At 34.1% G+C, this 11,874-nt stretch overlaps 1 protein-coding gene across 1 annotated transcript; it reads left to right on the top strand.

Moving 5' to 3' along the window:
* Positions 1-10,124: 10,124 nt before the first annotated feature.
* Positions 10,125-11,864, top strand: LOC126971383 (EF-hand domain-containing family member B). The gene has a single exon (XM_050817687.1). The coding sequence runs from the start codon at positions 10,161-10,163 to the stop codon at positions 11,769-11,771; it is 1,611 nt and encodes a 536-aa protein (XP_050673644.1). The 5' UTR covers positions 10,125-10,160; the 3' UTR covers positions 11,772-11,864.
* The last annotated feature ends 10 nt before the right edge of the window (positions 11,865-11,874 follow it).

The raw sequence follows: 11,874 nt of genomic DNA, 5'->3' as shown, positions 1-11,874 counted from the left end.
AGAAGGTGCTGGAATATTTAAAATAGGAAAATATATGTAAAAGGGGGTGGTTATTTCATCATTATCATCAACATCGTCAGCCGGTAGACGTCCACTTCTGGGCAAAGGTCTCCCCCAAAGATCTCCACGACGATCGGTCCTGCACTACCCTTATCCGAATCCGGCGATATTGACCAGATAGTCGTGGTCGCCATTCCAGGTTTACTGCTAAGTTTAATTTAGCATTTTTATTCTTTGATTAACGCGAGTGTTACACCTTTAAATAAAACACTTTTAAAGGATTAAAACTAAGGGGGACTGCCCCCCTGAAAACGAGACTCAGACGAGAGATGAAAACCTCGGATTCGATATCCATATTGTTGAAATCATAATTTTGTGCGGCGGCCATCTTGGATTTAAAAATGATCCCAAATTCGTTCTCTGCACCCTCGAGAACCTCGGATACGATACCCATATTGTTGAAAACATTATTTTGCGCGGCGGCCATCTTGGATTTCAAAAATGATCCCAAATTGGTTCTCTGCACCCTCGAGAACCTCGGATACTATACCCATATTGTTGAATACATATTTTTGCGACGCGGCCATCTTGGACTTAAAAAATGATCCCAAAATCGTTCTGTGCAACCTAGAGAACCTCGGATACGATACCCATATTGTTGAAATCATAATTTTGCGCGGCGGCCATCTTGGATTTCAAAAATGATCCCAAATTAGTTCTCTGCACCTTCGAGAACCTCGGATACGATACCCATATTGTTGAAAAAATAATTTTGCTGTAATTCGTAGTCTGGCGCAACTGTAAGTTTTAAAAAATATTACGCGGTCCTTTCGGATCGGGGGTCGTTGACCCGAATCGCTCGGTTCGTTCTCAGCCATGCCTGTGTCCATGCGTACCTATCGAATCTTCTAGATATACGTTCGAGCGATTTTTGCCTAAAGTGTTGGGAAAACCTCGCCTTAACAACTTGTTATTATTATTTGTACGCCACAGCATGCGGACCATTAATGGAGAACTTTTATTGTGATTTTAACATCTTATGTACACCCATGACTAAAAATAAATGATGAAATTAAATATAAATGTAATTATTAATTAATCTTAAGGCTCCATGGCGATGACAGCATTTGCTACTTCACACTACGGATTTGCGCTCGTAGTGCGTAGCTTGATAGGGCAAATAAAAGTGTCTTAAACATACTTCAATTTTACTTTCGTCTAAAAACAAAATCAATGATCGATGCGGGGCTCGAACCCGCGACCTCTCGCGTCTTTGCGAGTAATCTTGATATGTCTATGTTCAACTCTCAGGTTGTGGCTTCATCTACAGAGTATTCACTTTACAGTTGTTTTTAAATATCATTTGTTTAATAAAGTAATTAATTAATCCCAGGGTGTTTTTTTTAAAGTGATATTTAAAAAAAACAACAAATTATCTAATGTCTTTTGAAAAAGTAAATCTGAAAGCAAGAATTAATTCTACTAATAAAATGGGGATTCAGATAACATATTATTTAACTATTTAATTATTGCACTTTAGGCTCAGATGCACAGCGAAATGATACATTAACTTATCTAACTTAGTTAAATCTAGGTAAAGCTATGATCAGACTAACAGTTAATCCCAATATGCTAAAAACGTTCTATACTATTTCTGCCGTGAAGCAGTAATGTGTAAGCATTATTGTGTTTCGGTGTGAAGGGCACCCTAACTAGTGAATTTACTGGGTAAATGAGACTTAACATCTTATGTCTCAAGGTGACGAGCGCAATTGTAGTGCCGCTCAGAAATTTTGTGTTTTTCAAGAATTCTGGGCGAGAATGCATTGTAATCGTATCAATAACCACCAACAGAACGGTCTGCTTGACTCGTCTCTTAATTTCATAAAAAAACATTAATTAATTTATCTAACTTAGTTAAATCTAATTAAAGCTATGTACAGACTAACAGTTAATCCCAATATGCTAAGAACTATACTATTTGTTAATAATTAATATAGTACTCTAAAGCTTGTTTTTTAAGCTACCTTTTAGTAGCTTATTCTTCGTAGTAGTTCTTAGTAGTATTGCTTATTATTTTTGTAAATAAATGTCATTCTTTTCCAAATGAAATCAAATCAAAATCACTATTCATGTAGGTCATGGAGATGACACTTATGTCAAAAAAAATATTTTTCATTATTAAATTTAACGCCACTTTGTAAACACTCACAATTCCATTGTTTTACAAATAACTTCAGTTACAATATATGTAAAGTTATGAAACAAAAATACTCAAACGTCAAATAGTCAATGCCTTACACGAGCAAGTCAAAAAAGTAAATGCAAATTTATACAAAACAAAAGTTAATGAGTACAGTAGCTGTATCACACACACCGCAAATGAATCAATTTATAAGCGATTATAAAAAAATATTATAACTTTTAAGAATCTGAAATATTCAAATAATTTGTCCCAATTTTCGGTTCACTTATGCTACGCTTTCCATAAAAGACAAATTAGAATGACTTACGGCCGTTCCCAATATTCAGTCTATCTCTTACTTGAGATAAAATCGAAGATATCGCTGACTTTTCTGTCCCAATAAACTTATCGACGGTAACTCACCTTATCCGTAGACGCTGACTGTCAATGCGATGACGTATAGCTTGCCAGCGATAGAAGTTTGTATTGAAATTGCAATTCACGCGTCCCAACATAAGGCGATAAGAATGACTTTTCGGGTAGATTGGGACAGCTTCAGATTATTGACAGCTAATTTCTGACAGTAGAAGCTAGTAATTTATCTCTATCTGTAGATATATAGTATAGATAGTATATTGGGAACGGCCGTTAGCCAGTGAAGCATCCATCATAATCGATTTGGTTGTTCCGGATATTAGTCAGTTTTTCAGCAGACGAACAAACAATTTAATACTTATTTTTCTAGGATAGTACAGTGTAAACATTCCTATGCATTTTTTTTTTGGAAAAGGAGGACAAACGGGCGTACGGGTGTACCTGGTGTTCAGTGATCACCGCCGCCCACATTCTCTTGCAACACCAGAGGAATCAAAAGAGCTTTGCCGGCCTTTAAGGAAGGTGTACGCGCTTTCTTTGAAGCTACCCATGTCGTATCGTCCCGGAAACACCACACAAGGAAGGTAATTCCACAGCTTTGTATTACGTGGAAGAAAGCTCCTTAAATACATTTACTTAATAGCCGTTATTTCCACATTCTATATAACAGACACTTTGATTGTATATATATTTTATGTACCCAATAATAATCCATCACTATAGCTTGGATTTCTAGTACAAATCTTATTTTATTAGACCCTATAGGGGGCAATCTACACATTACTTATTTACCAATAAACCTGACACTGTATAATGGTTAAAACAATACGAAATAATTAGCAACATCAATAAACACACAGTAAAACGTACATGAACCAATTAACCTTACAAATACCGTGTATTGATAAACTAATTAGGACTTTATGTTGTCATGATTAGAGTTCAATTTTCTGAAACATACTCCACCACATCACTCTGGATCAAAACACGTATTCCGCACAATTAAATCGAAAATAAAAACATTTGTTTACAAATTTACATGTACAATCAACAAATTTTAAATTAGTTATAGCCACGCGAATATAAACCTTATTCCTGATACATAAGTTTCACTAAAACGTGTACTTTTTGTTTACTAACTTTGCCGCCACCCATTCGGAAATGTTAAAGAAATTTGTCCCGTGTTTGTTTTCGTTGGGATCGTTTTAGTTTTTTTAGTTGCCGAGTGTGCGAAGTGAAAACATTTTGACATTAAGGAACGCAAAGTCAAATTTAGCGCTAATTTCCGATGGGTCTAGAGTAGATAATGTTCAGAGACATTTTTATGGAACAGGGGGACAAACGATCAAACATACGGGTCATCATATTATGGTTTGTGATCACCACCACCGTTGTTCTCATGTTACACCAGAGGAATCAAAAAACGTAAAGAGCGAGACCCTCAAATAAATTCGAAACCGGAAAACACATTAGTACGTGGCGGCTTAGTAGCGAACCAGGGCACCATCAGGGGGTGAGAGTCGACAGTTCCACCAATTGTGCCACTGACGCTTTTTGAACTCATAGCAAGAAATCTTAGGTCAATAATTTTTAAATTACTTTTGGAGTTTGAGTCGAATCAAGCTTTACATCAAACATTTTTAAATCCTCCTTTTCTTTGAATTAAGAAACACAGCGTACGAATGTATAATAATAGCCTTGTAATTTGTAATCGAATACATAAAAGCTGTTCAAGATGACCATAACAGAGAAGAATAGAAAAAGATATTTATAAAAAGAATAATGATTTGATTTATTAAAACGTCTCGTTTAGAACTGAAGGATCTCCGAGCGGTGTGAAACTAGTCAGTGCCAATACCGAGGATTCGTGAGTGAAGTCTTTTTAAAGAAATATAGTCAAAGTCTAAAATATTTTATGAATGAATTACAATTCAAATACCACGGACGAGTAAAAAAATAAGGACTCCGTGTCACCTTACATAATAGTAAGACACCAAAACAAGCCCATAAACGTGTAAATACATAGCCCCACGCATACACTTACACTAATACAAGCCGATCGGCCGCCGTTATGAGATTTGCCATTGTCTGTGACAGATCAGTTTGCTTCGCAATAAAATATTTTAAAAATGCCATCGTGCGTTGTGAAAAAGATATATGATTGTTTAAGGGAGAAAATATTGTGTAACTGGTATACCCCGTAACCACATACACAATAGCATTAGCGTGCTTCACTTGCTAATATCACGGCGCGGAGTCATTCTGATTTTACTAGTCCGTGTTCAAATACATGCTTATTACACACAAGTTTATACATAAATATTTTAAAAATAATGCAATCCAGTAAAACAATACAATTCTGAACCCTAAAATCCATAAAAAATAACAACTATAATACTATTCAATTCCACATTGTAATATCGTTTATCTACACCCATGCTTTAAATCCTCTATTAAAGATTCTGAAACAGTTAGCTTATTGCCAACATTAAAACACCCAATGTTTTAATAACCATTAAATCATCCAAAAGAGTGTTGTAATGTTGTACTGAATTTCATAACAACACTCCTATTTTTTTTTTAATTCCCTTCATGCTCAAAGTGTTTTAACAGACAGCCACATTCTTATTGCTCGATACGTGGCATCTGTATGAATTTCAAAAAAAGAACATTTGGTTTAAGCGCGTTCCACACTACCAGAACGTCGCGGGCCGTAAAAAAAAGTAGGTTATTCGAATCCCCGCCATTTTTCTTCGATATTTTTATTGTTTTGTTTACAAAAGATGAGCGATTAATTTCCAAAACCACACAATATTCAAGTGAATTTTAATTATTGCACTATACAAAATATAAATTACTACTAAAATAAATAATTCTTTCATTAATACTTAGTTTATTTGTATATAATCAGTAATGGATAATATTAGGTTACTTCTAGGACTGGCTGTTTTAATGTTAGCAGTAAGCTAACTGTTTCAGAATTTTTTAGACGATTCATATTTTGGGTGTAGATAAAGTCTTGCATGCAACTGTTGATAATTAGGTATTAAATCACTCATGTGATACTATTATCACACTCGGCTTCACCTCGTGAGATAAATCCACATTCGTGTTTTAATACCCCTTATTACACAACAGTTGCATAAATAACTATTACGTAATCTTCAAAACTGTAATAAGCCTTTGACATGAGTCTGCGTTTATTAAAAGATTTAAATTTATTTATTGATAATTCAGATACACTTTTTGGTAATTTATTGTAACATTTAATACCATTGCATGCCAAAGAATTGTTTATTTTATAGAGCCTAGTAGGGGGCACTATAAGCTTGTAGTTATTTCTAGTGTTTAAATTGTGGTTTTTTACTGTATAAATTATAATGTTTATGTACGTGCCATAATAAAGTTAATAATGTCTCACGAAAGTCTTAATAATATTTTAATTGTTATAATATTGTCCCAAATCAATATAAATAACAATCAATAAAAGTATTATAGATAGATAGATGGATATCTATATATACGAAAAGTCACACCATACCATCAAGTTGTTTGCCCAACTTCACTTAACATTTCTTTGTTTCAGTGTTTGACAAATTCAACCACGTAGAGGTACACAATTAAGCAACGCGTTAAAATTGTTGAAACCGTTGAGAAACCCTCGAAACCGAAAATGGGCGTTAAATTAAAAAGTATTTCGTGCACTTCGTGATTTTTTTGAACAGCATAATCGAACAATTGTGAGCAAATTTCAGCAAACCTGATCTGTAAGAAACGTCGAAACACCTGTGCAACAAGAGTGACTGTATGACTGTTTATTGGCTGGCGGCATCAGGCCGTACTTCTTCGAAAGTAAGGTCGGCAAAGCAGTTACCCAAGTTGAGTACCACATGGTGCCACTTGCAATACAGCCAACGAAATAATGGCTCTTTTGCGCGAGTTATTCAATGGCAGTGTTATCTCAAGTCATGGCGATATTAATTGGCCACCAGGTTCATGTGATTTGACGCCGTTTGATTTCTTTCTTTGGGGATATATAAAAGAAAAAGTATACGTTAATAAGCCAAAAACAATTTAAAAGCTAAAGGATGAGATAATTCGGCATATTGTCCCTCAATTTTGTCTCAGAGTCATTAAAAATACGAGTATGCACCGAGGTATGCCACCGAAGCCGTGGCGAGTTTTTGACCGATATTTTATTCCACACATAATTTTCATAGATCCTTCTATCATAATTAAAAATATTAAAATAATAATAATTATAAGCTTAAAAGCCTCCCTCAAAATATTAAGATAATTCTCTAAAACTTTCTGTTTTACTTACAATAATTAACATCGTGTGTTTTGGTTGGACCACCCTTTAAAACACGAGGAGGTGTAAGATAAAAACGAATAGAAAAGAAACCAAGCATTTTCTTTTGATACTTGCTTGCTGATAATAAGCGAGAACGGGGCAAATAACAACGTCTCTCATTAACAAAGGGTGTGTGATCATATGTACAATGTAACCATAAAGTAAAGTTATTTGTGCATCAACAAGAAAATAAATTAATTGAAACCATATTTATATTAAGGCGTAATAAAGTTATACAAAGCTGAGCCGAGAAAAGATAAAATCTAAAATAGAGCTCTGTATGGTTGTTACTCTGCGCAGGATTCTTGTGGGTCCATTTTGTATGCCGCCATTTTATGTGGTATTGCCAAACTATGCAAAGGAGTTTATTTCTACCATTTTTATTTTTGTGCACTAAAATTGTGGCTGTAATTAGCTGATTTTGGTTCGGTGATTTATATATTTTTTTTTTAATAAATTGTGACTTTTATAAATCCTTTTTAATAAAAAACTTGAATGAACCTAAAAGTACAGTTCAGTTTAAATTTGAGCTTTAATATTGTGACACTTAAATTCACGAGATTTTGCCCGCAACTTCGTCCGTATTAAATTCGTACCGAGCTCCTTCGGTAACTTTTAAACCCTAATTTTTTTCTGTAACCGTGAAATATTAGATAAATAATTTCATGATAATGGGTATTACTTTACCCGTTACCTTTACGCTAAGGCGTGAAAGTGGAACAAACTAGAAAATTAGATTCACTTTTATAATATTTACTTAGGATTATATAATAATAATATTGACACACTTTTTACACAAATCACACAACATCTTGCCCCAAGTTAAGCATATATAGCCTGTGTTATGGGTTACAAGACAATGATATATTTAAAACAATATACTTACTTAAACATACATAAATTCATATAAACATACATAAATACATAATCATCATATAAATGCTTGCACCCTCCGGGATTCGAACCCGGGACCTCTACAGGTCGTCATAAGCCATGCTTTGAACGCAGACTACGGATTAATACTTACATGATAAAATATTGTCTTTCACCTTAGCTTAATTATGTTGTACTTATATACAAATAATTAATCTAATTACTAACAGTACCTACATTTCCTTGCTTAGTTTTACCGTTTGATAGCGGCTAATATAATAAAATGAAGAAAACAGGCAAATGGTATTATGAATTAAATATACAAATATAAAGCAAATAAAATTTATTCCATAAAATCTAGAAAAAAAAAACTTCACTTGATTGAAAAAATTGAGAAACAACAACAAAAAATAATTATTAATATGAAGACATATTCTCATGATTTTAAAATATTTTTTTGCTCTTACTGATAATAAATGCATAATTTTTAAGAGATTAATATTCAAAAATCTTTATAATTTATTTTTGTAATGTTTATTAACTTTAATTTAGTTGATTAAATTTCATAATTTTAATGTGCGAAGGAGCAATAAGTACCTTATGTGTATATTTCTCCCCATTTCTGTGGAAATATTTAGGTAATCTATAATCAGCCAGCTGGCAACACTAGTTTTCATGCGCTCCCGTCACCTCGCTTAGAAGATTGTAATCACATGATAAATTATTACGAAAATGCAATTGATTATTAAAAAAATCGCGATATTAATCTTTGTTTAATTGGTCACTCTGTTGACAAACGTCCGATTATCAGTACTTTAGATTTAATTGATTATTTTAATAATGATAAATACTTGTGAACTTTAAATTGACTTTAAATTCTTGAGATCCTTTAAGATTAAATTGCGTTAATGAGTCGGGGAGTTTTATTGGTTCAAATTGCGGTGAAAAACGTCGCTAAGGAAAGGGTCTCACATTCCGAAAATGTAGGTATATTTATTGTTTTGTTGGTAAATTACCAAGAGATAGAAAAAAAGAATGAAAAATAATTTATTTTGCAGTTTAGTTAACCTTGCTTTCAATTTTTGTTAAGTGCTAAGTATTTTATATTAAATTGTTAAAGGATGTAAACGGCAAACAGAAAACCCCTTTGCAGATGAATACAAGTTTTTTTTATGACAATAAAGGACAAGACAAGCAGGACGTTCAGCTGATGGTAATTGACAAACCCTGCCCATTCTTTCTACCGCTGAGGATTCTTGAAAAACCCAAAAATTCTAAATGGCACTCTAATTGCGCTCGACACCTTGAGATATAAGATGTTAATTGTCAATTGCCCAGTAATTTCACTAGCTACGGCGCTCTTCAGACCGAAACACAATAATGCTTCACGACAGAAATAGGCGCCGCCGTTGTGGTTACTATCTACATATCTAGCCGGCGTCCTGTGCAAAAAGGCCACCCATTGGAAAAATACTTAATTAGTACCTTAAAAAAATTGTAAGCTAAGTTAAGCAAATAATTTTATTTATTTGACTGTGATGTGAACCCGATTCTGGTACTCATCAGGTATGATGATAGGTTACCTGATGTTGAAAAGATTTCATCGAAGAGTCGGCATTTTTCGATTTTTATTTATTTGATAAATCGTTCTTGGACTACGGACTATGGACAACCTAGATGACTTTGATTTATAAGCTATATGTAAAAAAACATAGTTTCAACTCTATAAAGTTTGCATGCACAATATAAGAGTTATAAAATCTATTGGAATTAATGGATGTCGTGAAATATTGAGACAATAATAGCCCAAAAAGTATTTAAAGGAGGTTATCAACTGCAAAGTAGATCCTGTAGATGAAGCCGCAACCTGAGAGTTGAACAAAGTATACAAGATTTTATGACGATACGTCACTCGAACGGTTAGCTCAATTGGTTAGAGTACGGAACGCCAGAGGTCGTGGGTTCGAGTGCCGCATCGTTCATATAATTATGTTTTTCAAATTTTATTGTGTATATGTGTATATACTAGAAGTGAGGGTTGTCACTTTAAAAACATAACAAATTGTTTAGTGAGGATATTGACAGCGACTTGCTAGATTTATAGATTTTGATTGTGATTAATAAGTACCCATCGTCGAAATATACTTTTTTTAATGATCCCAAAGATTTTTTTTTGGCAAAATTTTAAAATCAAATACTGAAATGTTGCATGCATCGGCATTTTTAAAAGGTCTTAAGAATTCTTGTTTACCTCTTTTATAAACATATTCAGACAACGATAACATATTGTCACTCAAAGCTGTCATAACATACAATATAAAGCATTTCGATAAACTTTACTGCAGTTTCCTACAAATAATAATTTAAGTATTTATGTTAATTATTCACGCTTATTTTTTAAGTATACTTTTAACCATGCCCGTTGACTGCCAAAGATCCACCTCAGGTGGAAAAGGTAATATAGGAATGTTTATCAAAAGAGATCCACAAATATGTGCCGCAGGTTTACCTTCAGCTCAGCCAGATGATAGTGTACAAGGTTCATTACAACATTATCTGCTCAAAGATGAGGTTGATTCCCTTATGGGCGATGCTATAATACCAGAGAAACCACCTCGACCCATACCACCACTTCGCCGTCCAATTCCGCAAGATAAACGAAACAGTGGCCTATACGGACAAGTCGCAGAACTAGTAAATCCTCCAAAAAAAACAAACTTTCAGACTTTAGTTGATGATTTCAAAGAAACAGTCTACGATTCTTATTGGCAGAAGCCTTTGGGTAAGCCCCGAGATCCAGTCCCAATGCTACCTAATGGCCTCGATACGGTTAAAACAACATTCGGAAAGAAAACTGAATCCCACGGGACGCTGTATGATATAGTGATGCCAAAAGTACCAATGGTTGATAAATCACCACGAATGAAGGAAGCAGGTGTCCAACTTGATCGCGTCTACTGTACACCTGCATTTAATCCCAACCTTACTTATGGTCACAAAACAGTCTCGGATAAAGGTGGCACTTACGCCAAATGCTGTCTTACTGATGATCGTGTTATTGGGGGTCATGCGAATAAAACTATTATAAACACAATTCATTCTGACTTCATAGATAAAAATCAAGCAATTCTTGGTACAACTTTAGCTCCAAACGATAATATAAGCAATGTACCGGAAGGCTTTTCATTCGGTATTTTAAAACCATCTGACAACTTACCGGAGTGCCTAATTAATTGCGATCTCAATCCAGCAAAAAAGATTTTTCTGGATTGTTTAAAGCATCTCAATACGTTGCGTAAGGTCTTATCAAAGCGATTTTTACCGAATTTTTTCAATCAATTATATTTAAATATTAAATACTGCGATACCGAAGGAAGAGGTTGGTTGCCTAAAGGCCTCATCTACGACTTGTGTGCCAAGAATTTAATACGGTTTGATCCATCATTGATTGAACCGTTGCTCTCAATGTGGCAGGCATTCGATGGCGCGAACATCGAATATAAAACCTTCGTTCATGTCATAAATTATAGAGAACCTACACCAGAGCTTCCAAAGGTTAAAGATGTACCAGATGAATGCTTAGACTTTCGCACTACTTACACAGAAATGGTTAAACCTGGTCAAGAGATAGATAAAAGGAAACTGGCAGGTGTACCTTCTGGAAGATATTTTGATTTAGATTATCCAATAATTCCAGAGAATTGTTGTAGAGCTACTAGAACTTGTTTACCTCAAGAGTCAGATATGAAATCTTGTCTTAATCCAAGTGTCATGACATTGTTTCATGTCAGCCATAGAGACATGTATGCTAAACGAGAACCAGGCTTAGTTAGAAAAGTATTCGAAGCTGCTGGTGAGAAACTGTCTCAAGAAGAGTTTGACAGTGTGTGGGAGAACGCGAAGAAATATCATTCAGAAGGATGGGTTAGCTTCGAAACATTCCGTTCAGCTCTAGAAATGTTTTACAAAAATAAAAATGATTAACATTAGGAAATAGTTTGGCTAAGTACAAAAATCATATAATATGTAAAATTTTATACTTATAATTTAATAATAAATATCTTATATCTAATACAATTTTGTTTAA

This window comes from Leptidea sinapis, chromosome 23, assembly GCF_905404315.1.
Source record: "Leptidea sinapis chromosome 23, ilLepSina1.1, whole genome shotgun sequence".
Lineage (NCBI taxonomy): Eukaryota > Metazoa > Arthropoda > Insecta > Lepidoptera > Pieridae > Leptidea > Leptidea sinapis.
Note: the sequence above shows the minus strand (reverse complement) of the source record. Positions and strands in the feature narration are given on the sequence as shown.

Excerpts from the sequence above, each read along its gene's own strand:
- LOC126971383 (XM_050817687.1), top strand. The coding sequence starts at position 10,161 with ATGTTAATTATTCACGCTTATTTTTTAAGTATACTTTTAACCATGCCC.